Source organism: Chiloscyllium plagiosum, unplaced genomic scaffold (genome assembly GCF_037043375.1).
Source record: "Chiloscyllium plagiosum isolate Xiang-an unplaced genomic scaffold, Cpla_swu_hap1 HiC_scaffold_36, whole genome shotgun sequence".
NCBI classification, from domain to species: domain Eukaryota; kingdom Metazoa; phylum Chordata; class Chondrichthyes; order Orectolobiformes; family Hemiscylliidae; genus Chiloscyllium; species Chiloscyllium plagiosum.
The window spans coordinates 31465606-31489079 of NW_028270174.1; the positions used below are offsets into that span (position 1 = coordinate 31465606).

General features: G+C 40.5%; 1 protein-coding gene across 6 annotated transcripts in view; it reads left to right on the forward strand.

Moving 5' to 3' along the window:
* The window catches only part of LOC122539382 (interleukin-15-like), a 97050-nt gene that overhangs the window by 23089 nt on the left and 50487 nt on the right, over window positions 1–23474 (forward strand). For all 6 annotated transcript variants that reach the window (XR_006309060.2, XM_087980069.1, XM_043674163.2 and 3 more), the window contains exons 2-5: window positions 1119–1228; window positions 16971–17082; window positions 17178–17204; window positions 21970–21996. Coding sequence is in view for 5 of the 6 variants with exons in the window: in XM_087980069.1 (XP_087836195.1) it covers window positions 1119–1228; window positions 16971–17082; window positions 17178–17204; window positions 21970–21996 (276 nt within the window). In the remaining variant the exon portion in view is untranslated. The remainder of the gene's footprint in view (window positions 1–1118; window positions 1229–16970; window positions 17083–17177; window positions 17205–21969; window positions 21997–23474) is intronic.

The window sequence follows — 23474 nt, forward strand, 5'->3', positions numbered from 1 at the left end:
CAAGAAAGTACAAGCAAGTTGGGAATTCTTAATTTCAAACACACTTGCCTATATTATGTTTTCATACTGTAACCTGCAGCATTTCATAGTATTGTGCATTTCTGAAGAGGAGTCATGCCAGTCTTGAATTATTAACTCTATTTCTCTTTCCACATATTCTGCCAGTTGAGTTTCTCCAGCATTCTGTGTTTTGTTGCATTAATATTGTTTGTGGCAATTTGGAGAATATGCTGAAGCAATTTTGATTTGAAAAAGACATCTGGCAGATGGTGGGCTGAATGATTGCACTGCCTGCTTAATGGCAGTTTGGAGAGGTCTGAGCCATCATCATTGTCAGGGCTTCTTTTAAATTGGAATGGGGAGCTGCCAGCACTTAACAGTGTGGATTGTGCGTTTTGAAAATCTAGTAGCCCCTCTAAAGTAAAACTTTGTGTATGTGTGTGCATGTAAAATAAAGCCTTTTTGGAAAGAGACAGTACTGTAGAAAGAAGGCATTGAATGCCTAGGAGTGGGTGGGAAAATGAGTGCAGCTATGTCTTTTCATGATGTTTTCATAGGAGCCTTTAGTTTTTTTTAAATTTAAGGATTGTTGTTAGGCCTCTACATCAACTAGCAAAGCAGCAGCAAAGAATGTCTACTTTTAAAAAATAATTTTGACATTTTGAAATGTAACTTGTGTTCTTCTGAAGGTATGTCTTTTCTTTTAATTTGTTCATAGGATATGGGCATAGTTGGTTAGGCCAGCATTTAGTTTGCATCCCTAATTGACCTTGAGAAAGTGTTAGTGAGCTGCCTTTTTGAAGTACTACAGTTCCTTGGGTGTAAAGACACCCACAATGCAGTTAGGAAAGGAGTTCCAGGATCTTGACAGTGAAGGAGTGATGACATAGTTCCAAGTCAAGCCTGTAAGTAACACAGAGTTTCAGACAATTTTTGAAGTGTGCTGATCATTATTACCAATGTTCTTTGTTTTTGATGAGACAGCTCCCCTTCATATAAATACCAGTCACTACTAATGAGAGTAATATGTTTAATTTTCAATGGCACTGTGGATTTTGTTCTGGTCAGGAAGGGAACCATGAGTTTTTTTTTAAAACTTTTTTTATTTCTCTTTGCAGAGAAGGCAAGTGAAACGAGTTTGTTTCTACTGTTACCTCCATCTGAGTCTGGACTGCCATATTTTCACATTCATAAACACTGAGACTGGGATTTCTCTGCTCTTATTATGGTAATGTTTTATTTAGAGATAGCTATCATAATTAAGTATGTAATAATATGCTTATAGATGTAGTAAAATGCATTGCTTAACATGTTGCAGTTATTAATTATTTGTTCATCTCTGTTCTGAAAGTTAACTGGTGATATATTGCAATCCTGTTCTATGTGCGAGAATTTCAACTTTACTTATCCCAGGAAACAAACCTCAGTTACAATCAATAATGTGACATGTCTTTGCAGTAGCAAGCACAATCGATAGATCAGGAATAGGTACAGTTTTCCGATATAATATTACATTTTATTTAAGTCCAAGATGGTTACTTTGAGATAGTGTTGCAATCAGAAAGTTTTTGTATGATGTTTTATTTTGGGGGGGACTGTGTCATTAACATATGGTAGAATAAAGGGGAACATGTTCATAACAGTTTGGGTGATTTGATTGTTAGAGATTAAATGAGGTCCAAACTGTTTTGAATGTTAAAAGAATTGAAAAATATCCAAGAAATTTACACGATTAGACAATGGCCCATGTGCTACAAATGGTTACACATAGATTACACATTTCCAAACTCCTAGAAAGATGTAGAGAATATCTGGTTATAAACAGTTGTGCTTTAATATGTCAACTTACTTTGAAAATCAAAGAAAGCTGGAGCCTTAAACTATTCTTTGAGGAGAAAGTGAGGTCTGCAGATGCTGGAGATCAGAGCTGGAAATGTGTTGCTGGAAAAGCGCAGCAGGTCAGGCAGCATCCAGGGAACAGGAGAATCGACGTTTCGGGCATAAGCCTGAAGAAGGGCTTATGCACGTAACGTCGATTCTCCTGTTCCCTGGATGCTGCCTGACCTGCTGCGCTTTTCCAGCAACACATTTCTAGCCCTTAAACTATTCTGCATTGCAGCCTGGATATAAGGCCCATGTGATATATATTGCCATGGTACTGGGCTTTATGATGGGAACAGTATGGAAGAAACTATTGTAATGTTGAGATGCTGGCTTTTCTAAAAATCACTAAACATTACAGAAAATTTAATCTGGCGGGTGATCCAGAAGAAAAAGTGTAACTACTGATTAAAGATAGCGCAGTTCACTATCTCAGTTAACACTGAGATTAGAAAGATCAAATTTGTGAATTGTTAAAATGAGGCTAGAAGATTTGTCTAACTGTAGGAAAATCTGCATTGTGAAAAATATCCCTAGAGATATCCTCTCCTCCTCTAGTAGAGACAGTGGCAAAGTGGTAATATCATTGGATTGGCAATCCAGAAACCCAGGATAAGATTTTGAGGGAATGAGTTCAATTTACCCCATGGTGGATGATGAAATTTGAATTCAGCAAAAAACTAGTCTAATGACAACCATGTAACTTCTGTCAATTGTCATAAAAACCCTTTTGGTTCACTAATTTTCTTTTCGAGAAGGAAATCTGCTGTCCTTGTCTGGTGACTCTAGACTCATGGCAATTAGGGATGGGCTATAAATGGCTGTCCAACCAATGACACTCGCATCCCATGAACAAATATAAAAAGGTTAAATGTTTCCAGACTAGGAAAGGAAAAGAGTGGATTAAACACTTGGGAGCTAATTATGTATTTGGAATGATTCTGGGGGAATTGAATGTCTATTTAAAGGACAATGTAGAGTATACCTGTGAAGTGTACTTTGACAGTTGTGCTGAAATTAAAAGGCAAAAAGTTATGTGTTGTGGTTTAAAGTAATAAATCACCAAAAAAACCTAAAAATATTATTTGAAATTATTATTAGTTTTTGGAGAATGTCACTGCATGCAAGAAATTGGTAATCCCTTCAGAACCAAGTGTTCAGTAAAAGATACTTGCTCTGAAGTTTAGAAGATCTAGTTGTTAAAATTGCTGCTGGACTGTGAAGCAACTATACTGTTTTGCAAACATGCAAAGTTGTGGCGCGCATGTTGGCAGAAGGCAGCAAAACTGGACACTCTTTCAGTGTGGTAACCTGACATTATTCAGTATATTATGGTGAGGAATGTGTTGTCCTGTATTTATATTTTTGTCTGATTTTAGATTTTAAAAAAGGGATGTGAAAGGCTTTCTGAAGAAATGGATGTTCAGTCATTAAATTATGATGAGATCACTGGTACAAGGTTGCATTGTTTGAATGTCCACAATTGTTGCACAATTGCACATCGACAATTAACGATATTGAAAACAGGAATCAGGGCAGGCCATTTCAGTGCTTAATCCAGCTCCACCATTCAGTAACATCAGCTGACCTGTTTGTAACATTGGATGGTTCAAAGCATGCTTGAGTTATGAAGAATCTTTCTCAGTTTATTCTTCTTAACCACCAAACCCTATGCTTGCAATGTTTATCCCACACTGTTACTGTCTTTAAGAATTTCTGTGCGACTGTGTTGTTCTATGTATTGTTTTAGTCTTGTTGATTAAAGCACAAAGACACAAGACTGCACTTCCTTGATTGCACCACCTCCTTAACATGGACTCACTTGTAGTTCAAAAATCTGTCTATCTCAGCCAATGAATCCAACCTGTCCCTGTCACCCCGCAATGAAAATAACATCAGCAGATGCTGCTAGGCAGATGCTGGATTGCAAAATTAGAAAATGGTCTAATTTGTAGTTTCTGTCTCAGTGTTGAAAATTTAGCAGTTTGTGTCCTCTTACAACGTGCTTCCCTACCTATCCTTGTGTCATCAACAACTATCTGAAGACTCAAAACACCAAGTGTTGTTCTTAGAGTCATCCCACTGCAGATAACGCAAGGCAGTTCAGTCCTAACATGTGAAGGGAATCTATTTGTCTGGAAATTTCACATTTTACAGCAATTAGTCTTTGAGTTATAGAGTAAGGAAACAGTCCCTTTGGTCCAATTTTTCTGTGTTGACCATGTACCCCAAACTAAACTAGTCACATTTGCCTGCATTTGGCCCATATCCCTCTAAACCTTTCCTATCCATGTACCTGTCCAAGTGTCTTTTAAATGTTGTAACTGTACCTGCATCTATCACTTCCTCTAGCAATTCATCTACATAAGAACCACCCACTGTATGGAAAAAGTTGTCCATCAGGTCCCTTTTAAATTTTTTTCCTCACCTTAAAATTATGCCCTTTTAGTTTTGAACTCCCCAACTCTAGGGAAAATATCTATGCCATTCACTTTATCCGTGCCCCTCATGGTTTTATAAACCTCTATAAGGTCACCCCTCAACTTCTGACACTTTCAGTGAAAATAGCCCCAGCCTATCCTGCCTCTCCGTACAGCTCAAACCCTCCAATTCAGAAACATCCTTGTAAATATTTTCTGATTCCTTTTAAAGTTTTACATTTTTCCTATTGTAGGGAGACCAAAAGTGGTCTAACCAATGTCATATACATCCACAATTAGACCTCCCAACGCCTCTACTCAATGCACTGACCAATAAAGGCAAGAGTATCAAACAACTTTTTCATTTCCCATTCTACCTGTGACTCCACTTTCAAGGAACTATTAACTTGCTCCCCAAGATCCCTGAGATGGAACCAAGGATTTGGAAAACAAGTGAGTGGCAATTGCTGAGGATTAGCCATAATCTTGTAATCTGCCTCAGGTATTGGTACTGGTGCAAGAAAACTAGGAAGGACTTCAGATACGTAGATCATTGGGGTACCTTCTGGAGAAGGTGGGACCTGTACAGGAAGGACGGGTTGCACTTAAACTGGAGGGGCACCGATGTCCTGGGTGGGAGATTTGCCAGAGCATTTTGGGAGGGTTTAAACTTAGTTTGGCAGTGGGATGAGAACCAGAGCTATAAATTAGAGGAGAGGATAGTTATTCAATGGGCAGAAATAGAATACGAAGAGTCTATTAGAATGGATACACATTGTTAGGGCAAAGGGATGCGTTAAAGTGTGCCTGTTTCAATGCAAAGAGTGTCAGGAATAAGAGTGATGAACTTAGGGCATGGATCAGTGCTTGCAACTATGATATTGTGGCCATAACGGAGACATGGATTTCACAGGGGCAGGAAATGTTGCTTGATGTTCCACGGTTTAGATCTTTTAAAAAGAACAGGGAGGGGTGGGTAAAAGAGGAGTGGGAGTAGCATTGTTAATTCAAGAGAGCATCACAGCTGCAGAACAGGAGATTGTTGAGGAGGGTTTGTCTACTGAGTCAGTATGGGTGGAGGTCAGTAACAGGAAAGGAGCAGTCACTTTATGGGGTACTTTCTATAGACCCCCCAATAGCCGCAGAGAGATTGAAGAACAGGTTGGATAGCAGATCTTGGAAAGGTGCGGATGTAACAAAGTTGTTGTTATGGGTGACTTCAACGTCCCCAATATTGATTGGAAGCTCCTTTAGTGCAGATGGTTTGGATGGAGCTGATTTTGTCAGGTGTGTCCAGGCAGGAGTCCTGACCCAATTTGTAGATAGGCCAACAATGGAGGCGGCCATATTGAATTTGGTGCTAGGCAATGAGCCAGGCCAGGTCATAGAGTCATAGAGATGTACAGCATGGAAACAGACCCTTTGGTCCAACCTGTCCATGCCGACCAGATATCCCAACCCAATCTAGTCCCACCTGCCAGACCCGACCCATATCCCTCCAAACCCTTCCTATTCATACACCCATCCAAATTCCTCTTAAATGTTGCAATTGTACCAGCCTCTACCACATCCTCTGGCAGCTCATTCCATCCACGTACCACCCTCTGCGTGAAAAGGTTGCCCCTTAGGTCTCTTTTATATCTTTCCTCTCTCACCCTAAACCTATGCCCTCTAGTTCTGGACTCCCCGACCCCAGGGAAAAGACTTTGCCTACTTACCCTATCCATGCCCCTCATAATTTTGTAAACCTCTGTAAGGTCACCCCTCAGTCTCCGATGCTCCAGGGAAAACAGCCCCAGCCTGTTCAGCCTCTCCCTGTAGCTCAGATCCTCCAACCCTGGCAACATCCTTGTAAATCTTTTCTGAACCCTTTTGTGTCAGAGCTCTCAATGGGAGAGCATTTTGGTGACAGTGACCACAACTGCCTCACCTTTACCATAACCATGAGAGGGGTAGGAACAGACCGTATGAGAAGGTATTTAATTGGTGGAGGGGAAATTTTATTGCTATTTGATAGGAGCTATGGAATATAAATTGGGAACAATTGTTCTACAGGAAATGCACAAACGTGGATGCTGTTCAAGGAGCAATTGTTGAGAATGTAGCATAACTTTGTCCCACTGAAACAGGCAAGGAATGGTAAGGTAAAGACCCTAGATGAGTTTTTTGCTAGAGTATTCAGGAGATAGAGGGACCTTGGTGATAGTGAGAACACTGTGGACCAGGTTAATAGGCTTGAATAGATTGATATTAAGGAAGTGAATGTGCTGGAAATTCTGTGAAGCATCAAAATCGCTAAGTCCCCAGGGCTTGACCAGATATATCTACGGTTACTACGGGAAGCGAGAAATGAGATTGCTGTGCCTCTAGCAATGATCTTTGCATCCTCACTCTCCATGGGAGTAATATGTGGTGATTGTTTATAGGCGAATGTTGTTTTTCTGTTCAAGAAAGGGAATAGGGAAATCACTGGGAATTACAGACCAGTCAGTCTTATGTCTGTGGTAAGCAAGGTACTCGAAAGGATTCTGAGAGGTAGGATTTATGACTATTTGGAAAAATATATTTTGATTAAAGATAGTCAGCATGGCTTTGTGAGGGACAGGTCATGCCTCAGAAGCCTTATTGAGTTCTTTGAGGATGCGACGAGACAAGTTGACGAATGTCGAGCAGTGGATGTGGTGTATATGGATTTGAGTAAGGCATTTGATAATATCACGGTAGGCTCATTCAGCAAATTAGGAGGTATGGGATACTGGGGTCTTGGATGGAGGTGAGGGGGGAGGTGTGGGTGCAGGTTTCACAATTCCTGAGGTGGCAGAGGAAGGTGCCGGGAGGGGAGGGTGGATTGTTAAGGGGCATGGACCTGACTAGGTAGTCACAGAGGGAATAGTCTTTATGGAAAGCAGATAGGGGTGGGGAGGGAAATATATACCTGGTGGTAGGGTCTGTCTGTAGGTTGCGGAAATGTCGGCCCCAAAGGAGCCTTCCACATCTATCAAAGCTTCACCTGCAATTCTACACGTGTCATTTATTGTATCCATTGCTCCCGATGCAGTCTCCTCTACATTGGAAAGACTGGACGTCTACTCACAGAGCACTTCAGAGAACATCTCCGGGACACCCGCACCAATCAACCCCACCGCACTGTGGCTGAACATTTCAAGTCACTGTCCCACTCTGCGAGGACATGCAGGTCCTGGGCTGCCATCTTTGCTACTCCCTCACCACCTGACGCCTGAGGAAGTGCACCTCATCTTCCACCTCAGAACCCTTCAACCCCTTGGCATCAGTGTGGACTTCACCAGTTTTCTCATTTCCCCTTCCCCCACCTTACCTCAGTTCCAAACTTTCAGGTCAGCACAGTCCCCATGAACTGTCTTACCTGTTAATCTTCCTTCCCACCTATCCACTCCACCCTCATCTCCAACCTATCACCTTTACCCCCACCTCTATTCACCTATTGCACTCTCAGTTACCTTCTCCCCAGCCCCAACCCCTCCCATTTGCCTCTCCACCCCTGTGGCTCCCAGATTCATTCCTGATGAAGGACTTTGGCCCGAAATGTCGATTTTCCTGCTCATCGGATGCTGCCTGGCCTGCTTTGCTTTTTCAGCACTACTCTAATCTACAACAAGACATTGACAGGATGTAGAGCTGGGCTGACAAGTGGCAAATGGACTTCAATCTGGATAAGTGCAAAGTGATTCGTTTTGGAAGGTCAAATTTGAATGCAGAATATTCTTGGCAGTGTGGAGGAACAGTGGGATGTTGGGGTTCACGTACACAGATCCCTGAAAGTTGCCACGCAAATTGGTAGGTTGTTAAGAAGGCGTATGGTGTTTTGGCTTTCATTAACGGGGGGATTGAGTTTAAGAGCTGCAAGCTTTTGCTGCAGCTCTGTAAAACCCTGGTTAGACCACACGTGGGATATTGTGTCCAGTTCTGGTCAACTCATTATAAGAATAATGTAGATGTTTTAGAGAGATTGCAGAGGAGATTTACCAGGTTGCTGCCTGCATTGGAATGCATAAAGGTTGAGTGAGCTCAGGCTTTTCACACTGGAGAGAAGAAGGAAGAGAGGTGACTTGATAGAGGTATACAAAGTAATGAGAGGCATAGATAGAATAGATAGCCAGAGACTTCTTTCCAGGGTGAAAATGGCTGTCACAAGGGATAATAATTGTAAGGTGATTGAAGGAAAGTATGGAGAGATGTTAGAGGTTGGCTCTTTTTGCAGAGAGTGGTGGGTGCGTGGAATGCACTGCCAGCAGTGGTAATAGAGTCAGAGACATTAGGGACATTTAAGCGACTGCTGGATAAGCACATGGATGGCAGTAAATTGAGGGGTGCGTAGGTTAGGTTGATCTTAGATTAAGATAAATGCTCGGCACAACATTGTGGCGGAAGGGCCTGTACTGTACTGTTCTATGTTTTATGTTCTAAAATTAGAGAGTTGCAATTGGCTTTACTGTGTTCAAAACTGGCCTGAAGGCTAAACCCGGACATTAAGACCTTGGTGATGGAGAAGCTTTTGGAAATGAACTGAGATGGAATTTATGAATGGACAAACATGAATTTGTTAAGGAGAGTCAATTTAGATTTGTGGAAGGTGAAGTGTGTTTGACTAATTTTTTTGAACATTTGTTGAGGTCATGGAATGGGCTGCTTAGCGTAGCGTGATTGATATGTACATGGACTTCCAGAAGACACTGACAAAGTGTCACATAATATGCAAACTTGACACCTATGAAGTAAAAGGAACAGTGGCAACATGGATATGAAATAGGTTAATTGACAAGTAGAGAATCGTGATTAACTTTTTTTGGACTGGAGGACGGTATGTTGTGTGGTTTCTCAGAAACACTGCCTTTCTTGATACCTTTAATGGTCTAGATTTGGGTGCAAACATTTCAAAGTTTTCCAGAGGCACAGACTTCCAAATACAGTACATTTTGAGGATAATAATTGAGGATATCCACAGGTTCTTGTAATGGATGGGCACATGATGATGATCTGAGAAATAGCAAAAGATTAGTGATAAATCTTTGGCAGGGAAAATGAGAAGAGATAATTGAACTGAAAGATATAATTCCAAAGGAATGCAGGGCAGATATGTGTGTTTAAGGCAATAGGACAGTGGTTAAAAAGGCATTTGTGTTCCAGGGCTTTATAAATAGATTGCAGAGTACAAGAACAAGGAAGTTCTGATGATGGCCATTGCACGGTAGAAAGAGTGATAGAGGAGGTCTTTGATAGTGCTATGCTCAGTAATAACTGCTCACTGATGTTCAATTGGTGTTCTACGTTAGCTCCTGACCTCGTTAGAGCCTTGGTCCAAGCATAGACAAAACAGGTGAACTGCAGAGGGGAGGCTAAAGCAAATGTCTTGGAACTTAAGGCATTTCTTGAGTAACTGTGGTGTCATTGAGCCCGAGCTAAATTGGAGTCACTAATTGGATCACTGTCTACCCATTGGAGTTTTAATGAGCATGAAGAATAGCGGTTGTGATTATTGACAGCTAATTATCTCTGCATCAATGCAGCAGATTTACAATGGTCCGCACTGCTCGTAGTTCCTTGGAAAAAGAAACAAACCATATCCATGTGCAGAAATGCATGGTCAACATTTGGGTGCTAAATGACAGGTAGCATTTGCATCACACAAGCATCAAGCATTGAGTATTTCCAACAAAAGTGAATCTAACCATCCCCCCTTAACATTTCAATGGACCTACCATAGCTGAATCCCCAACAATCAAAACTCTAGGGGTTGCCATAAACTGAACTGGATCAGACATGTAAGTTCTGTGGCTTCAGGAGCTGGGTCAGAGGCTAGAATTTCTGTGATGAGTAACTTAACTCCTGATTCCCCAAAGCTTGTCCACCATCTACAATGCACAAGTCAATAGTGTAATGGTATATTCTCTACTTGCTTGGATGAGTGCAGATTGAATGATCTCAAAAGCTCAGCACCACTCTGAACAAAGCAGCCCATTTGACTTGAGCCTATCTACTACTTTTAAACATGCTCTCCCTCCACCACCAAAGCACAGTGGCAGTATTGTGCATTATCTACAAACATACTGGAGGAAGTCATCCTTACATCTTTTGACAGTACCTTCCAAATCCACATTCACTACCTTTAAAAAGGATATGGGCAGCAGATTATGGGAACTCTACCACCTGCAAGTTCTGATACACAGTCCTGACTTGAACATATATTGGTTTTCACTGTCTTTTAGTGAAGAATTGTTTCAGACCTAAATGATCAATCATATATCCTGAGACTGTGTCTCCTGTTTCCAGACTCCCCAACCACGATAATATCACTCTGCATCCAGCCCTATTAGAATTTGTAGAATTATACATTTCAATCCGATGCCCTCACCCATCTAAACTGTAGTGAATATAGGTTAGTTGAACTAATCTATCCTTACAGGATTGTCCTGCCATCTCTGATATTAGCTGAGTGAACATCCACTGCATTCCCTCTATAGCAAGTATATTCTTTCATCTGTATTTATACAAGCTTTTATGGCCATGTTTTATGTTTTACTGCAATTTGACTGTTGTACTGTATTTTTTCCCTCCTAGCTTGCTAAATTCTAAATGCTCCCAATCCTTAGGCATGCTGGGTTTTTTTCTCGCAATTTTACATGTCTCCTCTTTGGATCCAGTACTGATCTAATTTATCTTACACTGGATCTAATTTGAACTGAGCTTCTTTTGTAAACCATGGTTGAGCCACCTTTCCTCTTTTATTTTTGTCCTGGAGGTAAATGAATAATTTCTGCACATCAGCTGTAGGCATGAACATTGCTTATCCATCATCAACTCCTTCAGTAAAGTTCCCAAATCCATCCTTTCCAAATTGTGCCTCATAACCTCTTAATTCCCATTTATTTAGATTCAGAACCTTAGTTTTAGATTCTACTACTTCACACTTCACCTTAATGAAGAATTCTATCACACTCTAGAAAGCCCTGCTCCATAATACCTTTTCTAGTTTGGTTTGTCCAATGTGCAAATAAATTAGAGTCACCCATGGTTACACTTGTACCCTTATTGCCTGTATCTTTTGCTTTCTTTTTTAATGCCTTCTCTTACATCCCCACTACTGTTTGGGACTTCTAGATAATCCTCAGCAATGGTGTTTCTTATCGCTGCAATACAGGTTTTACATCATACTTTTATATGCAAAAATATAGATCAGCTTATTTTTAAAAAATTAGAAAGACCTAATCTTGAGGATAACTAAGAATAATGCACAATTTACTAATGTTACTTTACCTTGAAGGATGATTACACCATTGGCATTCAGATCCAGGCCTCTGATAAGAAGCATAAAATCACTGTTCATTCTTTCAAGAAACATGCTTGTCAGAACAAGATCTTATTGTCAGAAAAGGCAAGCCAATAAGTTTCAACAACCATTAGCCTTCACTTTCCAGTAGCACCTAGTCATTGTCAGTTAGCATTGAAGCAAACTAACTGTCTCACTTTCATTTTGAATGCCAATTGTTTTTTAACTGAGAAGACTCGAAGAGTAGTATTCCTGCAGAGGATATTTTCAGCTCATTTCTGTGGAAAACACAATGGACTCATTCTGTTAGTTGCTTCCTGATAGGAATGAGGTTTTCCCTTGTTGTAAATCCTTCAGAAGCTCACTTATTTCTATGATTTGTTTTGCTGAAGTACAAAGTCAACATCTTGGTCAGAAATATGTTTTAGAATTTATCACAAGGGTTTCAGGTGACAGACCATCAATAAAGTCTTGCCACAATTACATAGGTTGTTGGCTAGACCATGTCTGCAGTACTACATGTAGTTAGTTTTCTTATATTAGGAAGGATATACTTGTCTTGGAGCAGGTGTAACAAAAGCTTACAAAATTGGTTCCTGGAAGGATATGGAAGTTCTCTGAAATGGACCCATATTGTTTAGAAGGAGAGATGATCTCATTGAAAGATAATGTGGTAGATGATCAACCATTAACTAATTGCTTGAAAGTGTATGTTCATAGGACAGTATGCCCTTTTCTTACTCCTTTATGTTTTTAGCACCTAATTTTCTCCTGATAATTATTGAGAAGTCTGTTTTAGAACTTGCATGCCTACATTGCAGAATGAGGCTTTAGTTCTGTCGTAACTTATATAATAAATTTACAATATTGACTGTTTGCAAAAAGAGCTGGCTGATGAACAATAATATAGGACTCCATAATCTAGAAAAGTCTAGCTCACCAGCAGCAGACTCGATGGGCTGAATGGCTTACTTTTGCTCCTATGTCTTATGGTCATAGGGTTCAATTCATGCAGCAGAAAATTTGAAGGGAATTTAGTGTAGTCAAGCCAGGCAAGTTTGTTGCCTGCAATGTTTAACAGCAAGTCTTGGGTAAATAGACAAGAGACAATAGGTGCAGGAGTAGGCCATTCTGCCCTTCAAGCCTGCACCACCATTCAATATGATCATGGCTGATCATCCTTAATCAGTATCCTGTTTCTGCCTTATCTCTATGACCCTTGATTCCACTATCCTTGAGAGCGCTATCCAATTCTTTCTTAAATGAATCCAGTGACTGGACCTCCACTGCCCTCTGGGGCAGAGCATTCCACACAGCCACCACTCTCTGGGTGAAGAAGTTTCTCCTCATCTCTGTCCTAAATGGTCTACCCCGTATTTCTAAGCTGTGTCCTCTGGTTCGGCACTCACCCATCAGCGGAAACCTGTTTCCTGCCTCCAGAGTGTCCAATCCTTTAATAATCTTATATGTCTCGATCAGATTCCCTCTCAGTCTTCTAAACTCAAGGGTATACAAGCCCAGTGGCTCCAGTCTTTCAGCGTAAGGTAATCCCACCATTCCAAATTGACCTCGTGAACCTACGCTGCACTCCCTCAATAGCCAGATGTCTTTCCTCAAATTTGGAGACCAGAACTGCACACAGTGCTCCAGGTGTGGTCTCACCAGAGCCCTTTACAGCTGCAGAAGAACCTCTTTGCTTCTATACTCAATCCCTCTTGTTATGAAGGCCAGCATGCTATTAGCCTTCTTCACTACCTGCTGTACCTGCATGCTTACCTTCATTGACTGGTGTACAAGGACACCCAGATCTCTTTGTACTGCTCCTTTACCTAAATTGATTCCATTTAGATAGTAATCTGCCTTCCTGTTCTTGCCACCAAAGTGGATAACCATACATTTATCCACATTAAACTGCATCTGCCATGCATCTGACCACTCACCTAACCCGTCCAGGTCACCCTGTAATCTCCTAACATCCTCCTCACATTTCACCCTGCCACCCAGCTTAGTATCATCAGCAAATTTGCTAATGTTATTACTAATACCATCTTCTATATCATTAACATATATCGTAAATGGTGAATGAGGAAGGACAGTTGGTTTAGGAAGAAGCAGTGATCCAGGTGGAGATGGTAATAGGGATGGCCAAATTTCAAAGGTAATATTTGGAATCCTGTTTGGAACATGGGATGTGTATTTAGTTGCAGATTACGATGGAATTATAAAGTTGCATAGCTGTGTTAGAGAGGTGACTGGTGGTGGTTTAACCTGAGGGTCACTGTGTTCAAGGAAGGGGAGAGGCTGAGAAGGAAAATCCTTCATAATAACCTCATCCAGTGCAAGAATTGAACACATATTTTTGGTATTACCCTGTGTTATAAACCAGCCACCCAGCCCATTGAGCTAAACAATTATCATGGCTGATGCTCCTAACTTTTCTGTTAAACTATTTGTTAATGGCATTCTGGAATACTCCAGTGCCATTGTAACTTAATATTGTTTTTAACAATAATCTAAGACTGCTGCTTCTCTGTTTTGAAAATTTAAATCCAATTAAACCTCTCCTTCTGTGATATCCCATTTCTGACACCACTCCTAGAATTTGGGGTAGGTTAGTGACACCTTCTCTGGTGTTGTGTGCAGGGGAGTGGATTTGCCTTCTTTCCATACTCAGTTATCAACTTCTGTAAATTTTCTGATTTCACCTTGCTCTTTACCTTTCTCAGTTGTTACTACTTACTTGCAATGTTTTCCTAAATTAACACTAACTCATCAAATAGTTGCAAATATAAAATGTGGTGATCATTATCCCCTTTTGTTCTTATACATCATCTGACTCAGCTACTGACAGCTATTCTTCTTCAGCATTCTCTTAATTATTTTTGACTGTTCTTCAGCTAGAAACCTATTTTTGAAACTCCCAGTCTCTCCCACCCATAGCACACATTCTCTCTTTTCTTTACTGGATTTTAAATTTTTTCTTTAGATCAATGCAAATACTTCTAGTATGTTACTTTGAGTTCTACCAATGCTGGTTCAGCTTAGCTCTGCCTTCTATGCAAATTCAACCAACATGGAATTCGACTCAATTACAGTATCTGCACAAATTCTACCAATGCAGTGTTTTTGGTTCAACTATGACTCCTGTATAAACTCTACCAACACAGAGCCCTAATTAGCGACCTCTCCCTCTTAGCATTTCCTATACTTAGTGCTCTTTCAGATTTTTTGATACTCACACTGAATTGTCCTTGGATTGGCTTACTGTCCTAGCTATAGATGGAATATAAAAAATACTGTTTTGTCGTGCCAACCAATGGTTCCTGCTCATAGCTTCAGATGTGCTGGTTATAGATTTTTGATCATTTAATCAAGCATATGCAATAAGAGTGTATTCAAAAGCTAGCTCAAAGAACTGTAACAAATGCAGGAAAAGGCAATATTTTTACTGCGGAAACATTTCATTATCTAAATACCTATCTTGCTTCTTAAAATAATTTGAAAGAGATGTTTATTCTAGGTCATAGGCTAATATCATTGATGTCTACTCCTTAACCCAGTCAAGGTTCATTTAGTCTGGCATTATTTTTGCATCACCATCCTTTTATCTGTCTCTTGTCATCTCCTGGTCTCTCCCGCAAGACCTCTCTAGGATTTGTTTTAGATTAGATTCCCTATAGTGTGGAAACAGGCCATTTGGCCCATCAAGTCCACACCGACCCTCCAAAGAGTAACCCACCCAGACCCATTTCCCTCTGACTAATGCACCTAACACTATCAGCAATTTAGCATGGCCAATTCACCTGACCTGCACATCTTTGGATTGTGGAAGGAAACTGGAGCACCTGAAAGAAACACACGCAGACACTTGGAGAATGTGCAAACTCCACACAGTCACCCAAGGCTGGAATCAAACCTGGGTCTCTGGTGCTGTGAGGCAGCTGTACTAACCACTTAGCCACCGTGCCACCTATTTTGGTACCACTAATTATTGTTAATAGATTCCAGCTAACACTATCCCCTAGGATGCAGAAGGCTAATCTAGTATAAGGTTGTTAATTTAAATCAAGTAGAGACTGCTCTATGTTTTCTCTATTTAACCCTTAGAGCCCAATTCACTCTAATAATGCTGCTTCCTTATACAGCATCGTTAGCATTGTGAACTGAATATCTTGTGGAGCTGCAGTCACCAACTCAAGATCTACCACATTGTGGATGACAAATCCTTCTGTTTGCTGTATCACATCATTACTTGCAATTGGGCTCCCGAAATTAGAAAAAAAAAATTGCTGAAGATGTCATTTCCTCTACTGAAACTGTTAAGGTGTTCCTAAATGTATGAATTTAATTAACCAACAACTACTACCATTTTTTGCAGTCTTCTATTTTCACATATATTTGGAATTCTGCCTGAATTGATCAGAAGCACAATATTTTCATTTGAATTCTGAGTCTTTGTGTGGTAGACGTGAGCTGTATTTTGATTTTGGAATGATTGTCAAGAACGTTGAGTCGTTTGATTGGGCATTTGCTCTCCATCCAAAACATGGTTGGATGTCATTTACAGTGACATCACAGCACCCCCCCCCCCCCCCCCCCCACCACACCCCCACAGTATTAGCTGGGCATTTTGATAAGGTTGGGGGAGGAGGGAAGCTGTAATTATAATCAGCTTGATTCATCAGAATTTCTAATTCAGGCCAGAGGTAAACAATTATATGCAACACGTTTTGTTTCTGGTGCTTCTATGCTGCTAAAGTCCAGCAATTTCACACGTGTTGCACAGAATTGTAACCTATGAGCAATGACCAAGAAAGCAAAGCATGTAGACACATCGGTCAAAAAAAAACTTGATCACTCTACTTTGTGTCCCACCACCTTATCAAAATGCACACAAAAAATATGAATTACCTGGTGCAAAACATGCATTGCAATCACCTTTCAGCTAACATTGTTGTAATAGGTGTTTTCTTAGAGAAGTTTTCATATTTGGGGATGTTATTTTAAATTTAAATCTGAACTATATGCAATTTAGATGTATGGATCTAATCATGAGTAACTGAGCATTTAGTGTGCCCACAATGTGTCAATGTTTGTGATATTGTTCCAAGATGGGAAGCAGGAGTGTGAGGAATAATTGCTCAACTATGCCTGAAAGTGATAAACTCTAATAGTGTGGAATGAAAAATTAAGCTTGAATGTTTATACAAAGACCAATTCTAGATCTTTAATGTTATTCATTACAATGATTCAGCAGGATCATAACTTGGCATTTGAAATGCATAGATCATGCGTGTGGAAAATAGCAAATCTGGAGGTTGGCAGTACATTCTGACTTAAGTTTTTTTTTCCTGCTTTTCCAGCAATTTTGCTGCATGTCTACCAAAAGCAGATGCTGATCACAATTATAATGCAAGCAAACCAAAGAATTCAGCAGTGTTAAGTGAAATGCTCAATATAGTGGGAGCAATACAAGTTAGTATTCGATGAATTTCTAAAATTATTTTGCTTTACATTCTATGAAGAAACATTTTCATTTCACTGAAAATTATTTTTTTAATCTCCTTTAGAAAGAAGTGAAGGAAAGACATAAAGAAGTGAGTATGAGGTTCCTTCCAATTAAAGAAATTACAAAGGGCAAACATTAGTTTAATATCCACTGTTACAACTGCAAAGTATTAGCTGTTAGATTACAGTATTAGCAGCATATTATAAAATTCTTTTATACAAGAGTCAAAGTAACATGGTAAAATTCATCACAGATGAGGGACTTAAAATTGAACTGTAAAGTTGAATCTGTGCCCAATTTGCTGGAGAATGAAGACTAAAGAGAGTATTATATTACCCGAACGTGTTGGGCTCATCTACCATGAGTCAATTTTCTTAATAAGAATTAACTCTGTTTCAACTTTTTCTACTGATTTCCTCCCAAGTTGGTTTTGAAGCACAATTGTGTGATCTTGCAAATATTGTTTTGTCTTTTTGCATTTTTTTTTTAATTGTCTTCAGTTGAGGAATTGAATATAGTCTAGGTTACTAAACATTATTGTTTCAGTGTAAAGATTTGGCCAACATTATTTGCTTGTGTCTTGAAGATTAAACATCCGTTCCTTTTAGCGTTCCCCTCAATATATTTAAATCAAGTAAAAAAAAACTTTTTATCTCTGAGTTAGGAAAATTTCTGTTCCTGACCCAAACCCAGCGCCAAGCAGAAGTGAGACTGAAAATTGAAGGGACACTGGCCATAAATTTTCGGTCTTCCTCAGACTCCTCAGGAGGTGGCAGAGGTCTGAAGGATTACAGACATTATGCGCTTATTCAAATAAGTTGTGAAGATTTTTTAGATTAGATTACCTACAGTATGGAAACAGGCCCTTCGGTCCAACAAGTCCATACCGATCCACCAAAACGTAACCCACCCAGACCCATTCTCCATTTGTACCCTTGACTAGTGCACCTAACACTACGGGCAATTTAGCATGGTCAATTCACCTGACCTGCACATTTTTGAACTGTGGGAGGAAACCAGAGCATACGGAGAAAACCCACGCAGACACAGGGAGAATGTGCAAACTCCACACAGACAGTCGCTCGAGGTTGGAATCAAATCCGGGTCCCTGGCGCTGTGAGGCAGCAGTGTTAACCACTGAACCATAGTGCCGCCCTAAATACAGCGGTTATATATCTAAAAGTTTAACTTCAGTAGGGGTGGGGAGCTTCTAGAAACAATTATTCAGATAAAATTTGTAGTCATATGACAAAATGTACGTTAATTATGAAGAATCAGCATGGATTTCTAAAGGGAAAAATCACATTTGACTATCTCGCTGGAGTTTTTGTTTGAAGAGGTAATGCTATTGATGTGGTATACTTGGACTTCCAAAAGGCATTTGATACAATGCCACACAACAGACTTGTGAGAAAAGTTATAACTCATGGAATAAAATGTGTCAGTAGCAAAAGTTTTGTAAATGATTTGAGAAGCTTTTTCATAAGTGGTCTGGGTCTGGAATATACTGCCGGGAGGTTTGATGGAGGCAGAATCAATTGAACTATTCAAGAGGGCATAAATGATTATCTGAATGGAAACAATGTGCAAGTGTCTAAGGAAAAGGCAAGAGAAGAACACCAAGTTACAATGCTCTTTGAACACCCAGTATCGACAAAAATGGCTAAATGCTCTCCTCCTTCTGTGTCGTAACAATTCTGAGAGATAAGGCTAAAGGTACCCCATTAGCTGGTCAGCAGTTGCTCAGAAGAATTCAAGCAATTCCATTTATTAGACCATTTTCAGATCAGTGGTGCTGGAAGAGCACAGCAGTTCAGGCAGCATCCAACGAGCAGCGAAATCGACGTTTAAGATGTCCTCCAACGCATCTCGTCCACATCCCGCACTTCCGTCCTCAGACCCCACCCCTCCAACCGTAACAAGGACAGAATGCCCCTGGTGCTCACCTTCCACCCTACAAACCTTCGCATAAACCAAATCATCCGCCGACATTTCCGCCACCTCCAAAAAGACCCCACCACCAGGGATATATTTCCCTCCCCACCCCTTCCCGCCTTCCGCAAAGACTGTTCCCTCTGTGACTATCTGGTCAGGTCCACACCCCTCTATGACCCACCCTCCCATCCTGGCACTTTCCCCTGCCACTGCAGGAACTGTAAAACCTGTGCCCACACCTCCTCCCTCACCTCTATCCAAGGCCCTAAAGGAGCCTTCCACATCCATCAAAGTTTTACCTGAACATCCACTAATATCATTTATTGTATCCGTTGCTCCCAATGCAGTCTCCTCTACGTTGGGGAGACTGGGCGCCTCCTACCAGAGCGCTTTAGGGAACATCTCCGAGACACCCACACCAATTAACCACACCCCCCCTTGGCCCAACATTTCAACTCCCCCTCCCCTCTGCCGAGGACATGGAGGTCCTGGGCCTCCTTCACCGCCGCTCCCTCACCACCAGATGCCTGGAGGAAGAACGCCTCATCTTCCGCCTCGGAAGACTTCAACCCCAGGGCATCAATGTGAATTTCAACAGCTTCCTCATTTCCCCTTCCCCCATCTCATCCTAGTTTCAAACTTCCAGCTCAGCACTGTCCCCATGACTTGTCCGGACTTGTCCGACCTGCCTAGCTCCTTTTCCACCTATCCACTCCACCCTCTCCTCCCTGACCTATCACCTTCATCTCCTCCCCCACTCACCCATTGTACTCTATGCTACTCTCTCCCCACCCCCACCCTCCCCTAGCTTATCTCTCCACGCTTCAGGCTCACTGCCTTTATTCCTGATGAAAGGCTTTTGCCCGAAACGTCGATTTCGCTGCTCGTTGGATGCTGCCTGAACTGCTATGCTCTTCCAGCACCACTGATCCAGAATCTGGTTTCCACCACCTGCAGTCATTGTTTTTACCATTTTCAGATCAGTTCCACTCCTTAATTGTTCAAGCTGGTAAGTGTTTTGTTACTGTTAATTTCTAAAATAAGTTTAATTCTTGAAATTTCTAGTTCATTAATTTGTTTGTGAATGTGAATTATTGAAAGAAGCTGTTAATTCACTGATGCACACAAGCAGGAGACTGGAAGAGCACAGCAAGCCAGGCAGCATCAGAAGATGGAGAAGTTCAACATTTCGGGTATAACCCTTCTTCAGGATTGAGGGTAGGGATAGGGGGAGTTGCAGATAAAGCAGGGGCAAGGGTTATAGATTAGATTAGATTAGATTACTTTACAGTGTGGAAACAGGCCCTTGGGCCCAACAAGTCCACACCGACCCGCCGAAGTGCAAACCACCCATACCCCTACATTTGCCCCTTACCTAACACTATGGGCAATTTAACATAGCCAATTCACCTGACCTGCACATCTTTGGACTGTGGGAGGAAACCGGAGCACCCGGAGGAAACCCACGCAGACATGGGGAGATTGTGCAAACTCCACACAGTCAGTCGCCTGAGGCGGGAATTGAACCCGGGTCTCTGGCGCTGTGAGGCAGCAGTGCTAACCACTGTGCCACCGTGCCGGGGTGGGTGGGGATAGGGGCATAGGTGAATATGTGTTGTAGGTACGACTTGGTAGGTCGATAGGAGGAATTAATTCACTGACAGCAACAGACTACAGTATTTTAAAGAAACTCAAGTTCTTTTCTGATCTTGTTGCACCTTACACACTTTGTTCCTCCAACTCTGCTGCCTCCTGAAGTCAGCAACTAAGGTGTAAATCACAAAAGCTTTGTACTTGGAGTCTTTAAAAGACTGTTTAACAGGTTGGCCCCTTTATATGTTAAACATGTAAAGGGACAATGTTCCAAGTGATTGCCTTTTATTTCCATCCCCTGATCTTCATACTTCTCTCCCACCAAATTTGGCGAAGGCTATTTCTACAATGAAACACATTGAAAATTAATAAATGAGTTCAAGCTTTGATGGATTTAAAAAAAAAATCATGAGTCCATTGCCAGATCAGTTTTAGAAGAAACCACATAAAGTACAAAATTGTGCTGAGGTGGTTTAGACCTTTTAGTGACTTCTTTTGGTGTTCACCACTAAAAACATTCTCTCTGGGTGCATCATAATTTAGTATGGCAAGAAACTACAGAGAGCTGTGAACACAGCCCAGTCAATGCAAGCCAACCTTCCATCCATTGACTCCATCTACACTTCTCACTGACTTAGGAAAGCAGCTAACATAGTCAAAAACCCCTCCCACTCCGGTTATAATCTCTTCCAACCTGCTATACTAAGCATTAAGATACAAAAGCTTAAACACATACCAACAGATTGAAGAACAGCTTCTTTCCCCACTGTTATTAGACTTCTGAATGGACCTGTAAAGTTTTAGATTTAAATTTGATCTTGCTCTTGTGCACTTACTCTGAGCCATAACATTGTATTCTTTGCTCTGTTCTATAACTCTAGTGCACTTTGTGTGGTATGATCTGCCTGTATAGCACGCAAAAAAAACTTTTCACAGTAACTAGGTACATGTGACAATAATAAATCAAATCAAAGCAAAAAAACCTATTTATCTGAATTTGACCCATCTTTATTGACCTTCCTTTTGTCTCTCCTCCCCTCCCTCTCTGTTACTTTTGATTTTGTGTGTCTCTTAACTTTTTTGTCCCTCACTGCCCTACTCTCTCCCTCTCTCTCACACACACACACTCTGTATCTTCCCATAACATACTCTGTTGACAGCAAAATCCTGGTTCTATACAAGTAGAAAACAGTTTTGGTCACTGATTTAAGAAAGAACATTGTAGAATTTGATGCTACATCCTTGAACCTGCATATGAAGATAAGTAGCACAACTAAGATTTATTAAAGCCATGTTGGAGAATAATTCTTTTTTTCTCTTTTTAGGGTCTGTTCCCTCCTAAAGATATACCTGTAAGTATTAGACAATGGCAAGCCAACTTTTTCTGAATAGTTAAAAGATGAAACGTTCATCTTTTCACTGTGTAGTTTATTACCCAATGGAACAATAAAACAAACAATACAGCCAAGTAAGCATTTGCCTTTTCTTCAGTGCCTTACTGAGTCATGTGTAACAGTGTAGTTTGTGTGTACATGCATGTAGCACAAATTTCTGTGTTGGCATTTACAATGAAACTGTTAAGATTTACACTGCAACTTCAACCTCTGGGGAAGAGTGGTTAAAATGTGATAAGTAGTTTCCATGATAAATGTGCACATAGAAATTTCCGATGGAGTAAAAATGTTGACAGGAAATGTGAACAGATGTAAGTGATCAATAAAAATAGAGGAGAAAAAATGCCAACTAAAAGTGAAAGAACAGAGTGAAAGAAAGACAGTTGAATATAAAATGGGAAAAGTAAAAAGGAGTGAAGCAATGTTGTATTTACTAGATGGTCAAATGAAGCTCAAGGGCTTATTTTAATGGAGCCCAATCCTGACATAAAATTTGAAGACTAATGGATTAGGTCACTTTGTTGAAGATTGTCAAAGAGTTTGTATAGTACTGGAGGTCTCCAAGGTCCCTGCTGTTATTTGTTGATGCACTCATACTTCACCCATTATTATATTGTATTCCATCCTTCATTCCCCTTGTCCACTTTCTTTCATGCTTCCATTCTAAGCAGCAGTGACACACTGCTCCAAACAGTTTAATTCGTTCAAGAAGTCCAATGCTAAAAAGCTTTTTAAATGGTTTCAGGTTTTTAAATTATCAATTTAGCTTTTATTTTTAGTGACACATCCACCATTCAATGATGCCAGAATTCTTCTCTGGACTTTGCATTACTTAACTTTTATTCAGGACCTCTCAGTATGTTCCAATCTGTAATATCAGAAATTAGTTGGCAGCATCTATGGAGGGAGGAATAGAGTTAATATGTTGGGTCCAGTATGATTCTTCTTCATAGCAGTTCTGAAAAAGTCAAATTGGACTTGAAATATTAATTCAGTTTATTGAAATATTGAAATATTAATTCTGTTTCTGTTTCCCTTTCCACAGATGCTGCCAAACCTGCTTCTCTTGCAGTTTCTATTTTTATTTCAGATTTCCAGTATCAGCAGTATTTCACTCTTATAAGAAATTAACTGCCTTTTTCTTTCACCCACCATTTTCATCTACTGTCATCTCCATACTGATGGCCCTCCACCAAATTTCAAATTTCCTGGCATCACACAATGAATTGATCACTATGACTCTAATTCCTAAATATTCCCTAAAATGTATTCTTGCACCTAATCATAGATTCATGAGCCTTTTTCTCACTCACTAGACTCCGTCAACTACTTATTGTTTTCCAAACTGCTCACTATGATACTGCCTCACCTCATCAATCCAATTAATTATTTCATAGTCTCCCTACAAATTCTTTTAAATGTAATAAACCCTAACC